We start from the raw sequence: 20,986 nt of genomic DNA on the forward strand, positions 1-20,986 counted from the left end.
TATTTACCCATGCCATTATTCCCTTATTTATTTCCCCATTATACATTGTGCGTTGTGTTTCTCCATGGTAACGGCGTCACGGACTGGAGGCGCGTAAAAACGAGATTCACAGCTGAGCGAACACGCGGCCATTTATTGCCTATATACATAACTGTATATACAGAATAATACCCCCCTATCCGGAAAAACACAGCAACACAAACATGCCCGGGCTGCAGTTCTGCAGACCCCCTGGAGTAGATTAAATTCACACAAAGGCTCTTTGGAGAAGGAAATTGGACCGATACGCAATAGAAATAAGAAAAGAGCCTATGAGAGCCTTTGCAGAGAACTCAGGAGCGTGCGATGAAAATGGCTTTCCACCTGTTATTGTCACCTGTAGGGTTGCCCTTGTGCATGCCGCGGCACATATTGTGTCCGAGTGTGTGCACACAGTTATCGCTTCATCCCTTTGTTTGTCCTTATTGTCTCTTACATCCCTCTCCCTCACTGTTTTCAAAGCTTGCACACTCTCTTTCCCATCGCTCTCTCACTCACTCGCTCTCTCTATCTCTCTCTCACTGTCTGTCCATCCGTCTCTCTCTCTCATTATTTCTCTCTGTCTCTCTCCCTCTCTCTCTCTCCCTCGCCCGCCCGCCCGCCCGCCTTCTTTTGCCACAACAGCAAATATCCTGTTGGCCCAGACTGCAGGCTGCTGGTGCTGGTTTATCTGGCCTCAGGATCGATCCGGCTCCTAGCTGAGGACTCCCATTCATCTCGGAGCCATAAAATGTGATTAGTGCTGACTACAGCACTGCAGGGAGATGGGCCGATAGCCCTGATAGCTCAGGCCAGGCGTTGGGGCTGGGTCCACTGCAGGAGACAGCAACAACAGCATGCCGTGCATACATCCACACCCTGTCCGTCCTCATCCTCTTCATCCCTCACTCTCGCGTGTGTGTCCACTATCACACTTTGCCTATCTGTCTTTTCACCCAGCTTGCATGAGATGTACTGAAACACTAATAGACACAGTTTTTTATCCTCATCCCCTCTGTGAATGGCACCCGGATGACAGAGTGGCCAGAGAAGACAGTGATACAATCAGGGTGGATAAAACTCAATAGCCCCCGCCCCAGCCCCCCCTGATTGGCCACACCCACTGTTCCCACGCAAACAGTATCTCTGTGGCATGTGACCAGCTCCCTGGGCCAATCACAGGGCTCTAAGCCGGCATGAGGCAGAAGCCAGCACAGAGACAGAGGTAGTAGATAAGTACTGTTTCTTTTCAAGGGGGAAATTATGTGCTTTCCTGATTGAATGTTGTGGACAACATTTTCTTGACTTTGGGGAAGAAACAATGATGTTGTATTGATATTGTCATGGATGAAAGAGCCTAACACATCAATATAGCTTGCGAAATCTTATGAGGCAGTACATACTATTGACAACGACACAAAAAATGCCTCATGGCACCTTTATGATTAATTTACCTCACTGTAATAAGCACATTTACATACTAGGATTGTATGGTAAATTAACATGACATTAAAATGATATTAAACTAACATTAAGAAAACCACAGAACACACAAGTGTCAAATAATATCGGTTATGGATTAAGAAGATTAATGAGGGGGGGGGGGGGGGAAATACACGCAGAATTCTGAGCAGATATGTATGTGCACGTTGATACAGCTAATTACGATCCATATCGGATCCAAAATTTAGACAACATACATAGTTGTGTTCTCATTGAACTACTCATCCTTTGTAGGGAGAATTGTGAATGCCATGAGAGGCGGCTGACCTGTGTCTCGCGGACGTTCTCCACGGTGAAGTTGAACCAGACTCTGAAGCGTGGGTTGCAGGTGTCAGGCCGGATAAAAAGGTCAAACTCAAACTCACTGATGTAGTCGACTCGGCCAAGGTTACCTGCAGGGTAGAGGGAAGCAACGTTAGTGCCAGGCAACAGCTGTGGGTAGAACTGCAGGGGCATCTTCAGGGCATCTTCAGGGGTTACAATAACATTCATGCCATCGGCACTGCTGCTTTCTACATTTCAGGAATGTATTTTACTAAAGATTTGGACGCGGGACGGTAATGAAGCGGGCCTGCTAAGGTACTGGACTCCCGGCAGAGAGGTGCTTGGTTAAATCCCCATTGCCGCAGTCTACCTGTCAGCATCTGAGCAAGATACCAGGTCCTTAATGAACTCTATCTAAATTCACTGTCTTTTTTCAAATGTAAACTTTTTGGACTAATGCAAAAAATAAGAATATATGTAATTAGACGGCTACTCTATAATAAACTTTACACAAAATAGCACATATTGAGATGTTGAGTCGCGTTAAGCCCCTGGCGGTTATTACCAGGCTCTGTCCTATCTCTCTCTGTGTATTGCCTGTAGGGAACCACAGCTGTACGGGCCCCCACAGAATGACAGAACAGTACTTCCATATTTGATAATGTGGATGTATTCAGCTGATGTGCCAAGTCCTAATTAATCCAATGGGAACAGTCTCCCCTGCTTCCAAGAATCCTCGCTGTCTCTGAGATGACTTGGAGGTAGAGGATTACACCACAAGCTTTGTGTTTCTTCTGATTTCCATCCAGACGTGTGCAGTCGTGCAATTAGTGATAGTTTGAATGACGGCGATGGATCGGAGATGAAGAAAGGCCTCTTCGCGGTGGCGTAAGAGGAAAAGAGCCAAAATAATGAATTATTACTGCATACTTAGGCAATTGCTTTTGCCTAGATATTGTAATCAGCTCTTTTCAAGTACATATTTTTCCCCTACTGCATGAGGAGTTTACAGGGGCAGGCAAAAAGAGAAACAGCTCAGCACCATCTCCTAACGTTGTCCAGACCGAGTGTTGTCCACCTAGTGACAGGTGGCAGAGTACACAAACGCAGAGTACCCAAACACACCCACACACACACAGACACAAACACACACACACACACACATATGCGCAGATACTAATAAATATAGTATCTGCGCATATATAAACTCTCTCTCGGGCACTTTTCCTTTTCACACATACAATAGATGCATACACACATAAACAACACACACACACACACACACACAAGCACACAGCTAATTATAGACAGATGGGCTAACCACCACACTGACAGAGCAGATTCCTCTCCTTCTGCCATCTGAGGGACTTAATCCACCAAGCACCCCCCATCCTCCTGCGCACACACACACACACACACACACACACACACACACACACACACACACACACAATGCCATGCTGTGTTTTTCACCATTGAAGCTGCCCACAGAAGTGGCATCAAGCTACTTGCTGCTCATAAGAATACATGTATTACCCAGGTCCCTGGAATAGACTACAACACAGTTTCCATCAAAGATCTTCATCTCATTTACATTCAGCACACACATGCAGACGCATACACACACGCAGGCACACACACACACACACACACACAAACACACACACACACACACACACGCACAGGTATATGCAGTCTATTCTACGAAACATAAGTAGCCCGTACACAAACATGCGTATTGTGCTGGGGCCTGGGGAATGTGTTTACATTAGAATCCCTTCGGCTAAATGCGCTCATGTCGCCGGCGCTAATGGCGAGTGGCGTCTCATTCCAGCCCGCTGATGGCGAGATGGAATCCTTCTCAGCAGTCCGCCACTCTGACTGATTAGGAGACGCGGGGGGAGAGCCGGGGATGAAAATACCACCGCAACAATTCATCCCCACGCTGGTGTGTGGACTTTAAGATAAGTCGTTCGAGCCCACCTAAAGGACATTAGGAGAGGAACAGCTGGCGGAGAGATCGACGAATACCTCCAGAGCTCCAGACAGGAGGACACAGAGGCGAGGCGCTCTCCGTTGGAGCAGACCCAGTGGCAAAGGTTGATGAATGACCTTTACTACTAAAGTTCCACCATGTTGGGCGGAACAGGGGGTGTGTGTGTGTGTGTGTGTGTGTGTGTGTGTGTGTGTGTGTGTGTGTGTGTGTGTGTGTGTGTGTGTGTGTGTGTGTGTGTGTGTGTGTGTGTGTGTGTGTGTGTGTGTGTGTGTGTGCTTGTATGTCTACGTGTTGGTGTGCACACAATACATATCTAGCATATACTTGCAAACGCGGGCCTTCGATAACAACCAAACATGCTTCCTTCATGCTCGTCTCCTTCCTTCCTTCCTTCCTTCCTTCCTTCCTCCACTTCCTCCCCTCGAAGAGGATAATGTAATGAGGGGGGGAGCAAAATAAAATCTATGACCCAGCTACCACTAGTCTATATTCATGAGCCTTCCCAAGCAAAGCCACTCTTGTAGAACTCTGTATGTGGGTGCACTTGGCACTGTTCTGTGGAAACACTGAATGAAAGCAAGAAAAAAATATCAAAGACACATCTGTTAAACAATCATGCATACTTATCAACACGCTCACATGGTACACAGACACGCGCACAAAGTAGCTGGCTGGCTGCGCGGTGGCAGGCAGGCAGGCAGGCAGGCAGGCAGGCAGGCAGGCAGGGAGGCGGACGGGCGGACAGGCAAACAGGGAATGGGCTGGCTGGCTGGCGGTACAATCCAAAGCCATTGAAATCAAATAAAGGCCCGGCCCAGGCCAGACGCTGAACCGGCCCCAGCTGCGGCTAGCATTGAGTGAGAGAGGAGATAGCGCTGCTCGCAGAGCACCAGCTGCTCCACCAGCACTAGATGTATGTCAGGGAATCAATCATCCCGTGTGGCAAAATATCAGCCGTTAACATATTTAACACCGTAACCTTGATGAGGCCTTGCGAAAGGTCAAAGCCCCGATAGACGTGTTGTGGGAAACGTAGCGGTATTTAATGCAACCTCCGTAGGAATTTCCGTTATGATTTAAAGGCATTTGAGGGCTTTGTTGCAAATCAGTGGAGCGCGATATTTCTTTATTAGGAGTCTCCCAGCCTCGCTAAAGCAAACATACATCTTAAATTAAAGCTTAATGCTGAGCGCAGGTATCTTAAAGCTCATGAATCTGTCTCTCCCAGGGACATGGTTTTATTTGCAGTTAGAGAAACGCCGGGGTTATATTATCCGTGTATGATTGGTGGTTGGCTAATAACAACATTAAAGATACACAGACCAAACAAAAAAACAAACAGGGCTTATTGTTCAAACCGTGATAATAATTTGCATTTGTTATTTTTTTCAGCAAACGTATTTCTTCATACTGAATGAATCATTTTGTCTTTAACTTTCCAACTCCCAAAAAAAAACTGAACAAAGACGCAAATAATGACTTGGAGATTGAAATGATGAAGACATAGACTGAGCACACAATGATTATACAAAATAAATGATAAGACATTAATTATTAAAACATAATTACCGTTCTCAAAGAGCACCCCTAAATACTAAAACCGTACCACAAGGACATTCAAAACCTTGGTAGGGGATTGCCAATTCTGATTGGCTTAAATTGGTGCCAGTCGATGTCACTAGCCACGCAAGCCAAGGAGCTTAGCCTGTGCGGCTGTTGCTAATGCTGCAATAACCTGTAACATGGTTAATGAATGTAATTAATTCGGTGATCATTCTCCTTAACCCGAGGAGAAAAGTAACTTTTTTCGCAGTTAGAAAAAGAGTCCAAAAGGGCACATGGATATAGGCAGGTGCAACAGGAGGCTTAATGGTTGTCTGTCTTTCTGTCATGATGAACACTGCACCAGCAGAGAAGCTAACAGCCGTGGGCAGCTGTGTTATAGAAACTGGCGCCGCGGGGCCTGAAGTGAGATATGGCTTCAGCCTCAAGGTTGTAATGTTCAGTCTGTGGAATAGCATGATGAAGATGACGGATTCCAGCGCATTAGCATGAGCCCTCTTTTATTCCATACCATAGAGTCTAGCGTCTGACTGGCACGGAATGGTCAAAAGATGGTCTCGCTGTAATCCCAATAAAAGGGATTTAAGATGCGATAGATAAAAAGAAAATAGTGACCATTAGTGTTAATCATGTTGTAAAGCAGTGGGGGATTTTTGTTCACTGCTTTCACACTAGACTCCCTTCATTTGGGCTGCTAAATTATATCAACACCCATAGGCTGATTCTTGTCTTGGAAATATCTCTCAAAAGTGTGTGCATTAATGCAGCCTTCTTCAGTGCCGGTGTACTCAAAATATTATGCTGAGTAATATTCTTTGTCCTTGAAAGAAACTTAGCTTTCAGGAAATTTACAAATTGGCTTATATTAACAGCTTATCCCTACTGATGAGGCAGCGTAGCAAGTCGCTCTTCCTCTGGAAAATAATTAAATAATAAAAATGCTGAACAAAATGAGCATCTCCCAGCATCTCCAGGCACTTCTTACTTAAATGTCGAAACCCAACTGCCTTTTTCAGTTTATCTTTGTCCCTCAAGTTATGTATCACCATCAACATAAATGTAAGCGAGAATGAGAATAAGAAAATGTGCCTTATTAGACGTTGACCACAATGTCAAAGGGAAGCCATCTTATACAGTGACTACATGTATATGTTGATAACCAAGAGAGTGAGAGACAGAGACAATGCAAATGGGAGTGACGGAGAGAGAGAGAGAGAGAGAGAGAGAGAGAGAGAGAGAGAGAGAGAGAGACAGAGAGAGAGACAGCTAGAGAGGATGAGCCGGAGAGGGTGAGAGAAAAAGAGATGGAGAGAGAAAAAGAGAGAGAGAATGAGAGATGGAGCGAGAGAGAGAGAGAGAGAGAGAGAGAGAGAGAGAGAGAAAGAGAGAGAGAGGAGGCGATAGGGGGGAAGAGCGAGAAGGGGAGAAGAGCAAGAGAGAAAGCAGAAGAACATGGCTAATGTAATCCCATTACAGAGGTACAAGAGGGAGCAGTCACAGTGCTCAGCCCACACAATGGGCAGGCCTGCAGCCTGTAGCTATGCGCTGGATGGATGCTTTCTGCCATGCAGATGGATCATCATACAGCACCAGCAGGGCTAGCTCCTCGCGTGTCTGCCGGCCTAAAGGCCCTGAGTGGAGCTGGCTTGTACCGCCAGCTGCAAGCCGTGTTAGACAGGAGCGTGGGAGCGCGGGTCCATTATATCCTAAGCTGTTTTGGCAACATGTCGTTCGTATGGGACGGGGAGGTTTTTTTGTCATGTCACACACCCATGGCCCCAATGTGAATCCAGAGGAAAATGTTTCATTTTAATAGAACGGTTTGCTGTTGTGTGACACAAGAAAATGGTTACCGACGGCAACAACTGCTTAAAATCAATTTTCGACGCCAACCAAATAGCCTCTGTCATGTCAAATCATTACGCAAGTTATAAACACACACTTGCAGACACACACACACACACACATACAAGTTACGGACGCACACCGACAACTCCAGGCCAGGGGGTAGCTCGCTAGGACAACACCAGGCTCCAGATTAAGGAAGACGGTCGCATTGCATCCGCTGTACAGCTACCTTTTGAAACTTATTTTTGCTATGTGCTCCATTTCATTATTGGAAAACACATCAGTTTTTCCCCCGGCTGCTCTGCGGTGCGAGGAGGATTCCTAGACAAGGAAGAGGAGGACTGATAAAGGACGAATTGATTCCAGCTAGCAGCAGCAGCCATGGTGAAGGTGTCTCAGTTTAGACCTGCAGCTAATCGTCTCTCTCTCTCTCTCTCTCTCTCTCTCTCTCTCTCTCTCTCTCTCTCTCTCTCTCTCTCTCTCTCTCTCTCCTCTCTCTCTCTCTCTCTTCTCTCTCTCTCTCTCTCTCTCTCCCTCTCTCTCTCCCTCTCTCTCTCTTTCCCTCTCTCTCCCTTCCTCTCTCTCTCCCTCTCTCCCTCTCTCTCATCTAAAGGCAGGTTGTCACAGAGGCAACATCAATCTCCCGCCTCATGACTTCTTAAAGCCCGCCTGCTCCCTTGATGCCTTATCACTTCATCGGCAGGCCAGATTAAAAAGGTCACCTCCAACTTTCTCCCAAGCAACTCTAACAGGTCGCAAAACGGAATGCATCGATTACCGCGCATGTCTAGCGGTCTAGCGCCGGTGGATAACACAGGGGCGGGCGAGATAAGAGTGCTTTTGTTTGACCCGCTGCTGCACAACGTGCAGTGCACATGCCTTGGAAACCTCATCAGGGGGGGGGAGAGCCACGTGTGCAGCAAAGTGGTCGTCGTTACGGCCGAGGCTCCTTGCTGGAGCTCATTTTATATATCTGAAAGAAACGTATCGAGCCAGGCACACAAGGAATGATTGCATACTCAGACGCATTATCAGGAAATTGCCTTGAAAATAATCTCAATATACAGCACACAGTGTGGATAAGCAACAACAAGGGGCGGGGCGGGGGGGGGGGGGGCTGCGTGGGGAGCCTAATATGAGTCTGTCTCTGCTCCAGCGAGCTCCTCGCTTTCGCTATAGATGAAGAAGGCAAGGCCCGGGGACAGCTGAGAGATATGTAGGCAGCCCACACATATCTGATGATGTACAGGCCTGCCTGCACGTCCTAAAGAGAAATACATTTTCTAGCTGGCCTTTTTTATAATTGTTTCCCCCCGCCTTCCCTCCCCCAGAAAGGCCCCTGGAGCCAGGGCCGGGATGCTCCATGTGAAGGGTCTGGTGTGGTAATGGGTCATAGTGATGCATTCTTCCTGCAACTAGCTTAATTGTATTATCAATCTCGTCCAGACAGCGCTGCAGCCCCACAGCTCTGGACACGTAACTGTCAGGCTATTTCACGTTAGCATGAGGGGAGGGTGGGGGTGTGGGGGGGGGGGGGGGGCGGCGTTGACTCACGTCTGCAGGGGGGCTAACTGGATGGCTAACCCCGGCAACAACAGAAACCGGACATTGTACCACCTCTTTCTCTCATGTTATCTTGCCGTGGGTGCTGCATGTTCTGTGTCTTCATGCGGTGGTGGTTGTTGTTGTGGTTGGCCTCTGCCAACACTAAATACAAGTTTGTTCCAATTCCATGTTATCTTTTAACAAGTTAATTATGTGGAAGTCTACACAGGCGGCGGATGAAAAGAGGAACACATGACAGGGGAATTGACAGAGGAACATCTGCCCAGGTCTGCACTCTGCTCTGCTCTCCAGTCTCCTCTCCCAGCGCCCCCTTCTCTTTGTTTTCTGTTGTTGTTTCGTTTTCTTTATTATCCTGCATGCAGTCCCTATCTCCCTCCTCCTCCCAGTCCTGCTCTTTCTCAAGAGTAATCTTCACTGCAGCTCCAGCAGAGAGAGAGACAGAGAGAGAGAGAGAGAGAGAGAGAGAGAGAGAGAGAGAGAGAGAGAGAGAGAGAGAGAGAGGGAGAGAAGAGACAGGACAGAGAAAGAGAGGGAGAGAAAGAGAGACAGAGAGAGAGAGAGAGAGGGAGAGAAAGAGTGACAGAGACAGAGAAAGAGAGAGGGAGAGAGAGAGAGAGAGAGAGAGAGAGAGAGAGAGAGAGAGAGAGAGAGAGGGAGGGAGAGAAATAGAGACAGAGAGAGAGAGAGAGAGAGAGAGAGAGAGAGAGAGAGAGAGAGAGAGAGAGACAGATATTTGAGATAAAAGTGCAGGAGTGGAGAGGTCCTTGGCGAGCCCAAGGCAAGGAGAAGGTCAACAGGCCCGCTAAGACGACCCTGTTATCATCCTGCTAGCATGTTATCGGTGAGCCTGCAGTCACGCTTATTTACAGTTATTGCTCCCTGTGGGTGTGCACTCTGGCGCCTTGGGCTGATGGCTCTGTAATGAGTTCAGGAACACAGGGAGAATGCGGAAAAAAGGGGAGGGCCCAAATGACAACAAACCGGTCGGCGACACAAAAAAGCAAAAAAAAAAAAAAAAAAAAGGAACGAACGAGTCGTGACAAAAAAAGAAGGAAAAACAAAAGGAGGATTAACTCCTGCCGGCCGACTTCTTCTTTGCACGGTTCTTCGTCATCGCCGTTCTTTTATGGTCGTCCGGCGCCGCGACGAATGTGTTCTGACCTGCAGACGACCACATGTGTCATAAAGAAGTACGGCCCGCTCTCATCTCAATGTTTCAGACTCGCTGTTGTAATTAGGTTTGTCGATAGTTTCCTCTTCGGGATTTATCCTCCCCGGTCGCTGTGGTACTGCCTGCACTAATCGGAACTGTCCTTATTTTACGGATGAACGTGGCGACAGGGAGAGTGCGGTGAACCGGGGGGTTGTCCGCATCGGGATTGACGACGTCTCCGAATCCTGTGGTGCTTCTTTAACTGTTGGGAATGTCACAGTGGAAATCTTTCATTGTGCAACAGCTTTTCAATCTGGGGAATTACACTAAGTGCTGCTACTGTCAATGCAATGCCAGCTTTACAGCGAGTGAGTGGAAAAAAGGAAATGAAAGAGCAGGAAAAGGCAGTGCTGAATGCCATTCAAAAGGCATTGGCAGAAGATCAAATGGGTTTTTTTGTGCAATCATTCTGCCAGGCACTGTACCCTAGCACGGTGCAATTTACTTAAGGTAAATTAAGCAACAGAGCACTAAAATATAGACGACAAAGTCACACAAGATATAAATAAAAACACGATTTATTTTGTAATATACCATCAAGGCAAATCCATGCTTTGACAAGCTAATCCCTCTTTTTTTCACCATCGGATAAGGGAGATTAAGAGACATCATTTGGTAGTTGGATTGAAAGACATAATTCACCATAGAGAGAAGCCCTTGGAGCTCCCTTTATATAGAAGGAGGCTGTGGGTTAGCCGCGGTGCTAATGTGGGGAGGGTCAATTAAATGATGGTTGATAAGTTTTTAGTCAAGTCGATTAGATATTGTAGTGCATGTAGATTGTTATTAAGGCAATTATAGCAGGAAATTTGTGTGTGCGTGTGTGTGTGTGTGTGTGTGTGTGTGTGTGTGTGTGTGTGTGTGTGTGTGTGTGTGTGTGTGTGTGTGTGTGTGTTTGTGTGTGTGTGTGTGTGTGTGTGTGTGTGTGTGTGTGTGTACGTGTGTGTGTGTGTGTGTGTAGGTGTGTGTGTGTGTGTGTGCCTGAGTACTTGTGTGTGTGTGCGCCTGTGTATTTGTGTGTGGGTGTGTGTTTGTATTTGTGTTTGTGTGTGTGTGTGTCTGTGTGTGTGTGGGGGGGGGGCTTAATGTACTCGGGCGAGGCACCTGTTTAGACCACCCTGCTAAGCCTGATATAGTAACCCAAGTGAACAGATTGATGGATCAGATATCGATCCAAAAGCGCAACATTTAATGAAGCTGGCAATAAATTGCCTGGAAAACATATGAAGTTAGAGCCGGTTACCAGACAGCCTGAGGTCCAAGTATAAACCAGAATAGACGAGAGTGGAACAGCCCTGAGTTCAGTATCATTCGGTCGGCCTTGCAGTTATTATAAGTCACTTCATCTAATACAATTCACATGTATCTGTTATAAAGAATGTAGTAAATATGTCTGTGTGAGTTAGCTTCAAATGGATTTAAAGCTAAAACACCAATTTGAACTTAGCCTCTGCTTTAGTTTAATGGGAGCTCATAAGCGCCCAATATCCAGTGCTCATGGCTATTGAAGATGAGAAGTTTCTGTTCGACCATTAAAATTGCTGTGTATCACAATGATATTATATTGTGTAATATTGTTGCAACATGTTACAATACAAACGATTGCGATTACATACTAAAATACTATAAAGTACTACAAAATACAACAGGTTTTCAGTATCACCAGTACCAATTGTTCAAGAGAGAGCCCACCGGAGGAGTGCATTTCAATGTTGTTACTGCAGGCAGTAATCACAGCAGTTGCTTGGATTCAGACCAAAGTGTACTCTGTTCCGTTTTCTGTCAGTATTTCGCCCTTCACTTTATAAGCATATTCTGTACATGAATTTGTCAAATCAAACATACCCTGGCACATCAATGAAGCTCATCTGGAAGAAAAAGGCTTTCTAAATAAATCAGCAGAATAAACACAGGCAGCTTAAAAAACATGAACTGGTAAAGCGTTACAAATCCTCACCATTTTCCCAAACTGCACCCCCTTGCCTGGGATGAAAAATGACACGACTGCTCTGAAACTGTGTTTATGGCGTCAGTATTGCCTGGAAATTAATTACTCCATCATTGAAGCCTCGTGTGCAAGCACCAATCGTGCAACACAGAAATCTTGTCACAGTCATTTACGCTTAGGAGATTCTAGAATCATGGAGACAAAATATACTGTTTTGGTCTTGGGTTTTTTACCTTGCCAAATGTTGGCCTGGAGCCATCGACTTGTTGATGTTCAAGAATATGCTTCCTGGTCTGGCAGACCAGACAACAGCCCAAGGCTCGAATCTAAAAACCATAAGTAAAAAGGAATTTCTTTCAAATTAAAACTTTCCTTGACAAATAATTGACAATATAACCGTCGATTAGATCCTGAGTCACATTAAGGCTACATCTTATTTCCTGTAACCAAAAATGTTTCCCATAAACCTTTTACAAATCCCCATTGCAACTCCTTACGCTCAGTTTATATTCAAATTTCCCAAATAAATGCAGTTATCTTGGGCTTATATTGGTTGACATTTTGAGAAGAAGAGGAGCCAGCTGGTCCGCATGCATGGCTTGTATCTTCGCCATCAACAATTAACTTACAAAACATTGAGGCTGTTTGAACTGCTTCCTGGCAGAGGAGGCATCCCAGACCAGAGCAAACGAGCCCATGAGCTCGCAAACTGATTAGTTTGACAGGCGCGAATATCAGACAGGATTATCGCTTTGCTGCATTTGCTCTGCATTTCACGGACGGCTCTCCGATACCACCCTTCATGGTCATGCTTTTGGGACAACGCTACGTTCTCGTGCGATAAACCCAGAAGGATGTTGTCTGCAAATATTATGGCTCTCAGATGGACCGTCGTTTGGTGGTGTTTGTCCTGCCTGGACATGCAAATGAGGAGGAAGAAGATGCACGGTGGAAAAAAAAACAATAACCCAGAACCATGGCGTGGCACCGTGGCGGGCTATTGATCCAGCAAAAAGTTGCTGACCATTTGAGGGTTTAAAAGTCCATGTCTTGAAGACCGTCCTTTGTAGTTTTAAATGAGTCTGGCTCGAAGCAAAAAAGGCTCGAGAGAACGGCGTGCCTCTGTATGCAGAGCCAACCCCACATTGTGACGCTTCCCTCAGGGTCAAACCAATATAACACATCCCAGCTCACACAGCATGAAATGGTGCAGAGACAGGAATAAAATACGCCTCGCGTAGCCGGAGGGAAAAGACAACCAGTATAAGGAAAAACACTTCTATAATAAAGACTAATCACTTATGGATACAAATGACCGATAAATAGAATAAATCATAACAATAGTCCTGCCAACGCTCTCCCCCCCCCCCCACCCAGCCTCCCACCAGACAACCTGAATTCATCTCCTTACTCGGCTTCTATCTTAAAGGAAGAACAGAGGAGGAAAAGGAGAAAAGAGACTGAAGAGGCTATTTAGTGATTTGGGCAGTGAAGCTTCTCGGGTGCCAAGGACACGTAAGAGAGACAAAGAGACTGGTATTGCCACTCAATACATCAGACGTCAGACGGGCTCCCCCTCTCTCAGACCAATTGATGTTCTCTTGCAGAAACCCCCCCCCCCCAAAAAAAAAACAAAGAGCGAGATCTATCCGAGGTAAGTAGACTTCACCCGAACGTAACGGAAACGGCAGAGCGGCAAAGAAAAAACGTGCGGTGTGGCGCGGGTGTTTTTATTTTAATTGCCATGTTCGGGTGCGGTGAGATTAGTGGACAAAACGTTCCCTTCATTCTGTTTTTTGTTTTGAGTCAAAGCAAAAGCAAAAAAAACAAAGCCCACCATTTTCTTTTTATCCATCAGTGCTGTTTTATTTTGTCTGTTTACTAATTTGTAATTACCTGTTGGTCTCCACCGTGAGCACATCAGAGATGATGCAAAAGCCAGAAGCTCTGTTCCGCGGCGAGCAGGTCCCGTCACACCACTCCTTCTGAGCAGCTGGTGTGATGATTACAATGTGTTCCTCTTCTTTAATCAATGGACACTCAACTATCCTGATTCATTGGCATTTCAGATTATACAAATAACTTGTGACAACGAAGGCTGCACCAACCCCGCCATGCCCTTCCACTCTTCTGTTGTTCCCTGACTCTCTCTCTGTCTCACTGTCTCTCTCTCTCTCTCTCTCTCTCTCTCTATACATACTCTGTCCCTCCCTCTCTCTCATACATACGCTCTCTCTCTCACTCAATATCTCCCTCTCTTCTCTTTTTCTTTCTGTGAAATTTTCTCCAGCTCTAACTCCAATCAGCCATGCCTCAGAAGGGTCTCACAATTGCAAATGGCAAAACATTTCTTGGGGAAGATAAGGCTGCATGGATTTGGTGCACTGCTTAGTAATGGAAAGAGCAGAGAACCACAATTAAACGTTCATCAGCAACAAACATTGGAGCTATTTTCTAGCGCCGCTGTTTAAGCTACATTTATCCTCATTAGTCATCTCTCACTAGAATTGTTTATTTTTTTTATTGGATGCCTTTTTATTTTTTGACTATTTCTCCATTCTCTTGGCAATAAGGGGGGGAGAAACAATTATTCATCTGTTATCATCACTGTGGGGCGATTTTGAATCAGCAAAGCAAAGCCGTGGAATGCTCTCGCAAATAGTCTAATGTCATGGGCACAAACATGCAGTTTGGAGGGAATGCTACAGTATCAGCAGACATTAAGGGAGACATTAGTTTTACTTCATCTTCCACTGATGATATTGTATTAATAAATTACATCTTAACCATTTTATTATGGAATGAGTCATAGTCACAGTCACCGTGATAAAAATATAGCTGGTAAGAAAACAGACAAAGTGCATCAAACCAAACCATCAAGGACTAATATCTATGGCTTAATGGTTTCAAACATTGTCCACAGGGACTAAAGAGTGAGATTTGTAATGTACAACAGGCTGTTACTGTGTGTTGCATTAATGTAATATAAATAATGTGATGTTGGAAAGCTAGAACATTATTTGAGAAAATAGTAATGATTTAGATACAGGCCTAATATGCATTACCGAGCAATTCATTTACATTATCTGCTTATTTTAAGGATGTTTTCTCCAGTCGTCAAGATTGAAAAGGTGGATTTGATGACGGGAAAACAGTGGTATCAGAAAGTTGAAATTGTGCCTCAGGCCGAAGAGCACAGTAAAGTACAGTAGAATACATCGAGGCCCTAATAGAAGCTATCCCCCATAAAGTATCGGTCAGCTCTTTCCCCTCCATCTCTCACCGAGTGCCGCTGTGAATGAATTGACTGCACGGATGCAGATGCAGTCGATTCACGCCGCAGTTAATTCATTTAGTCTATAAGTTGTGCTGTAGAAAAGGCTTATCAATGAACCCCATTAAACATCTCTCACCCGAGGGGAGGGGGACGGGGAGTGGTCCTTTAACCATGCGGACCATTGTCAGCAGACAAAAGACCAGCTAATCAATTGCTGCTTAATTACTTGTGGTGTATGGTCCAGAGGAGCAGTAAAACAGAACGCAGGCGCCAGTGTCATCCTCTGCACACACAGAGGGCTGGTAATGCTTTGCAGTGAGGCCGCACATCACGAGGGCAGATCCATTCACAAAAGAATTTAGAAAGAACAATATAATTTTGACCCAACCACGACTTAGAGCAGATAACAGCATTATTTGAATTCATACCCAAGTTACAATTCAGCTTATCATTTGCACGTTATATATTGTGTCCCTTGACACAATGTATGACAATAGACTCTGGCTATATCCAGATTAGAAATTCCTACAATGATTTTCTGTGACCAACAGTATCCCAGGTTTCCTGAATAAGAATAAGATATGTTTTGCATATTGTAGCTTCTAAAAAAAAGTGAGCACTGCTGCTTTATGCACTCCACTGTCTGCAACAATGCTAGGTGTCGATCTTTGAAGAAACTCTGGGTATTCAGAGCCATCAAGGGCAAGGACGTTCCCTTATTGTCAACTAGAGGCCCGATTAATAGTTATTGGCAGCTGAGAATGACTCCACGAGTAAGTTGAACCACCTATGAAAAGATATAGGTGACCATGACTCAAACTGCATAGGGCTGACAAGAAAGTGAATCGCATCTAATCTAAATGTAAATGAGCTTCTTTACACCCTTGATAAACAGTTGACGTAACCATTCTTGTCTAATAAACCAATTCGGTTTCATTATGCGGATATCCAAAGAATAAAGTTTGAACATTCGGGAAAAGGAGGAGAATATAAGGCCCAATCCATTTCTACCCCTTACCCCTTCCCCTTACCCCTTCAAAACAAGGGGGAGGGGTAAGGGGAAGGAGTAAGGGGTAGAAATGGGATTGGGCCTAAATGTCTGCTCAATAAGAAAACATGTCTGTATGTGCAGCGCAGGGTGTGTGATGTGTTAAGACTGATAGTTCTTTCTGAGAACACCATTATATTGTGTTTTACATTTTCGTTTTGGAAAAGGTAAAATGGACACGCTGTCACTGAGGGCCATTCCAGGCAATTGAAGGATTATACATGCCTGCACCGCACAGCCTAACACATGCGGCATACGCCCATAGTATTTGAGTCTTTTCCAATTCCCCTTCTGTCAGCCACAATGTGCATTGGACTGCTGAGATGGGGAGGCGTCAGATTGTCTGTGAAGGATGGATCTGGACACTCTTGTCTACGAAACAAAAAAGTCAAGCTTGGGTATCTTAAATGTCGTGCTGTTTTCAAATTTGAAATCAACACGGTGTGAGAGACACGACACACAATATGAGAACAAAGGCATTGTCAACACAATTGAGCCATGTAAGTGACAACACAACATGGCCTGACTACTGCAGTGTTTTGTTAATCAAAATGTGATTTAAAAGGGTAATAATTGAACTACTGCTTATAACTGAACGGAAGGCTGATTTAACATAGACCATTGACCTATGTATATTTTCAAGAATACTGATAGTGCCAGAAAACTAAAATTCTTAAAGTGTATCCCTATGCAGATAGTTATTATTCAATAAGGTTAATAACCACCAATGGTCATTACAAACCAAGAGTTCCATCAGAAATTAAAACAGCAATTAACAGCCACCATCTACTAAGAAACCATTACACCAGTGTGGTGCTGGTGACTGCAACATGACATTCATTTGATATTAGCTAGTGAACGTCAATTGGCCTCCCCTTTTCAACTTATGTAATGCAGTTACTGGAAAGATATTAATATCAATTCTATGATTCAGTCAGGGGGGAGGGGGCATCCGGAGCCGGTAACAGTGGTATGTTAGCCGATCTGAGTGTGAGACCTGAGCAGCCATTAATCAATGTCTGAGCACCTCAGCCCCCAAGTCATCTGGGAAAATGGGCCAATTTATAACAAGGGCAAGCGCCATTATTTTAACATTGATATCTCGGCAAAGATTTTAAAAAAGGATGGTAAATGTTTACAACTTTGCATTCGGCCAAATCGTTAAATAAGCACCTTCATGGGTCATGTACTTCAAAGTAAATTAGATACTAATGTTTGTCTACTTTCTGTTCTTTTAGGCTTTCTAGGTCTGTACTGCGATGTTTGCAGTATGCGTTCTATAAATGAGCGCTTGATGCACATTCAGTCCAATACAAGTTAATCAAATGGGTGCAGGAATAAAAGAACATATTGGAAAGAAGATGTCAACGTTATGAACTATACTATGAAGGGAGAGAAAAATTGAAAAAATCCACTTTAGAGTAGAACATTCCGTGACAGCTGAGCCAAAAACATCAGAAATAGATGAGGTAAAGTTAAGGCTCAGTCTGCAGAAGCTCAAAAAATGAGCCTGTCTGTCAGAAATATGAAATCTGAGTCTCATCTGAACCTAATCTTAACGCTGAGATTCAGTCCCATGGAGACCTGCTGATTCTCGAAATCACTCTTGTGTTTTAGTGAGTGTGTGTGTGTGTTATTATGTGTGTGTGTGTGTGTGTGTGTGTGTGTGTGTGTGTGTGTGTGTGTGTGTGTGTGTGTGTGTGTGTGTGTGTGTGTGTGTGTGTGTGTGTGTTTGTGTGTGTGTGTGTGTGTATGTGTATGTGTGTGTGTCTCTGTGCGTGTGCGTGTGTGTGTGTGTGTGTGTGTGTGTGTATGTCTGCCGGTGTGTGTATTTGTGTGAGTATGTATATGTGTAATATTGATGTGTATGCCAGCGTGAGTATGTGTGTAGGAGCATGTGTGTGTGTGTGTGTGTGTGTGTGTGTGTGTGTGTGTGTGTGTGTGTGTGTGTGTGTGTGTGTGTGTGTGTGTATATTGTATAGATGTGTATTTATGTGCCCATTTGACCCTGTTGCTATTAAAGAAGCACTTTACTTTCGTTGCAGTGCCAATCAACAGGCAGAAAAATAACAAAGGTACATAACAAAGCACACTCAAACAAATGATCTCGATACCCTGCCTCTCTTCAACAAGAACGATGGAGATGGTGGGTGAGCAATCACTTATATGGAGCTAATATGTTTACTTCTCATTTTGTGCTGTGGCTTAATATATTTACTGTTCAAGGCCAGGTTTGAATATTCACTAATAAGATCCATATTGTAGACTACTTCATTGTTCATCATGAAAGAATCACTTTTTTGTCACAAAAGACTAGTACATTTAAGTGTGACTTTAAAATTACACAAATTAAGCACAGTATTCATAATTTAGCAGAAGCTTTAATAAGAAGCGACTGTCCAGATGTTCTTAAGATCAGATATTTTGCATCATGCTCAGGGATGCTTACAAGGAAAATGTGGACAACATGGAAACCGGTAGCATTTTCCTGGGAGTCAAACACTATCCTGACCCCTACATTATGCAATAATACCTCAAATGACCGACCAAATAGCCGATCCATGTTGTGTGAGTTTTAATTGGTTGCGAGATAAGGTAGTCTAAAATACATTTGCGGCATGTGGCTCAGTAGGTACAGCGTAGGGCTACTCGATTATGGAAAAAAAATCATAATCACGATTATTTTGGTCAATAATGAAATCACGATTATTCAAGCGATTATTTTTTAATTTGAAAACATGATGTATTTATACAGCATGTCTCTCCCGAAAACACTTAGCAACTGAGCACTTCGAAATTTTGCGTTAAAGAAATACACAAAATGGTCAAAAAGAAAATGTTCAAATCTAAAATAATATACAGATATGTATCCAACTTTCTATAAAACGTTTAATAAAAAAAAAAAAAATCGAAAACTCGATTATGTGAGTTTTGTGATCCTCTGAAGCTAAAACCATGCAAATTTGACACCGCTGTCGATGGGTGAATGTGTGCATGAATGGGTGAATGTTAGGCAATATTGTAAAGCGCTTTGAGTGACCACTGCCTGGAAAAGCTGAATGAATGGTAATAATGAATGGTAAATGGAGTCCATTTACCATTTACCATACGGGCTACTAGTTTCCAACTTGGACTGTGAATCAAAGCGGTCATCACAATTACTCACCGCTCTCGAAGCAAGCATCGAAGACCAGGTGTCCTTTCCGCTGGGCCCCAGGGTACCCTGGTGGGGTGACCGTCAGCTTGTTGACGTTGCCCACCAAGGCATCCTCTCCACCGGCCTCACTACCTGGAGAATTCACAGCAACCAATGTTTGTCAACCACTTGTGCAAAGCAATTTCGGGTTTAAATGTATTACTTTGTTTCGGTGGATGTTATAATTTTTTATTAATTTACTTGTTGTGACATATTGGTAGTATTTTCAGTACAGGTTTATATTATGACACATACACTTTAACTACGAATAATTTATAAATCAGCACATGTTATAAGGGTTGAGTGTGATGATGTGTCAGTCTAGATGAATATAACCTCATTTGTTTTGTTTTGATAAACAAGATTCCATCTAAATCAGAAACATTTGACTACTGCACTTGACTTGACTTACTGAGATGACAAGTGACAGACAGTATCACAATGTTTTTATATGAAAACTTTACTTGAACATTGCAGCAGAGATGTATTCTGACTTGTGACTTCAGCTTTTCATCATCTCATAAACATAAGTCAAAAATTGTTTTGAAAAAGAAACCTTGCATAACCAGTATGATTTAATGATGATTAATAACTCAATGCAATTCATACCATGCATGTGAATAATAAAGTATCCCTTAAATTGTCCTAATTGCTACACAAAATAATTTAGGTTGCTGCTAAAATGCAATTAGTTGTATTGTATTCATGGAAGTTAGACTGAATTTAAATGACTGTCCCATCGTTGTCTTGAATTCGGTTGATGGCAAATGAGGCAGCATGAAATACGCAAATTGGTCACGGCTAAAATGCGTCAAACCAACGTTTGCAAATGTACAAGTTAGGGCAAGAATCGATAGGAGACAACCCCCCGTGTTATCATTTGCCGAACACCATCCGAGTAAACCTTAATCATTCTCTAGCGTATGTATCACAATGTTGTAATATCATTTGAGGCTCGGAATGCTTGTCAACTACGTGTATCCACAACAATGAGTAGAATCACTTTGTTGTCAGTAGCAACCAAGCTAACTCATAACACATTATTGAGATAGCTGTTGTTTACATCCATGCACCTGCATGCTAGCATGCTAGCAGAGCACACGCTGGCGTTACTATCCTGGCATGCAACATTATAGAAGATGATTTCTAGGTGAGAGAGGCGGATGCTATTCCTTGCGTTCGACTTGTTAGATGAAACGAGGAGAACGCTTGCTAACAGCTACATTTACACACCAGTCTCGACGTCTTTCATAACATTCTCCTCCATCTTCCTCTCCGTATGTGCCCCGCGCGCAGAGGACGCTGAGTGTTACCAGGGCAACGTGGGAACACACTTGCGTGACGTGAGGTGAGGCACGCATCGATTTGCATCAGCACCAAGGAATAATATGAAATACAATATAGTAAATGCTGCATATTGTTATAAAACATAATATTATTACAATTTATTTTTTACAATGCTAGAAAACGGACATTATATGTCTAACCTAAAACAAGAGATTTTAAATTAAATTAAAAGAAAGGCTTTCAAAGATAAAGCTCACAG

General features: G+C 44.0%; 1 protein-coding gene across 1 annotated transcript; it reads right to left on the minus strand.

Moving 5' to 3' along the window:
* Positions 1-825: 825 nt before the first annotated feature.
* On the minus strand, positions 826-20,749 carry LOC130392801 (cytosolic carboxypeptidase 6-like). The gene is made up of 4 exons (XM_056603294.1): positions 20,674-20,749; positions 19,411-19,533; positions 1,789-1,913; positions 826-852 (listed from the first exon to the last, which is right to left on the minus strand). Exons 1-4 carry the CDS (start codon positions 20,705-20,707, stop codon positions 826-828), a joined length of 309 nt encoding a protein of 102 aa, XP_056459269.1. The 5' UTR covers positions 20,708-20,749.
* Between the last annotated feature and the right edge of the window lie 237 nt (positions 20,750-20,986).

The sequence above is a fragment of the Gadus chalcogrammus genome, chromosome 12, assembly GCF_026213295.1.
Source record: "Gadus chalcogrammus isolate NIFS_2021 chromosome 12, NIFS_Gcha_1.0, whole genome shotgun sequence".
Taxonomy (NCBI): domain Eukaryota; kingdom Metazoa; phylum Chordata; class Actinopteri; order Gadiformes; family Gadidae; genus Gadus; species Gadus chalcogrammus.

Coding starts and splice junctions, on each gene's coding strand:
- LOC130392801 (XM_056603294.1), bottom strand. CDS start 20,707: ATGGAGGAGAATGTTATGAAAGACGTCGAGACTG. Junction 19,534..20,673: donor TATGAAAGACGTCGAGACTG/GTGTGTAAATGT, acceptor TGAATTCTCCAG/GTAGTGAGGCCGGTGGAGAG. Junction 1,914..19,410: donor CGATGCTTGCTTCGAGAGCG/GTGAGTAATTGT, acceptor TCTACCCTGCAG/GTAACCTTGGCCGAGTCGAC.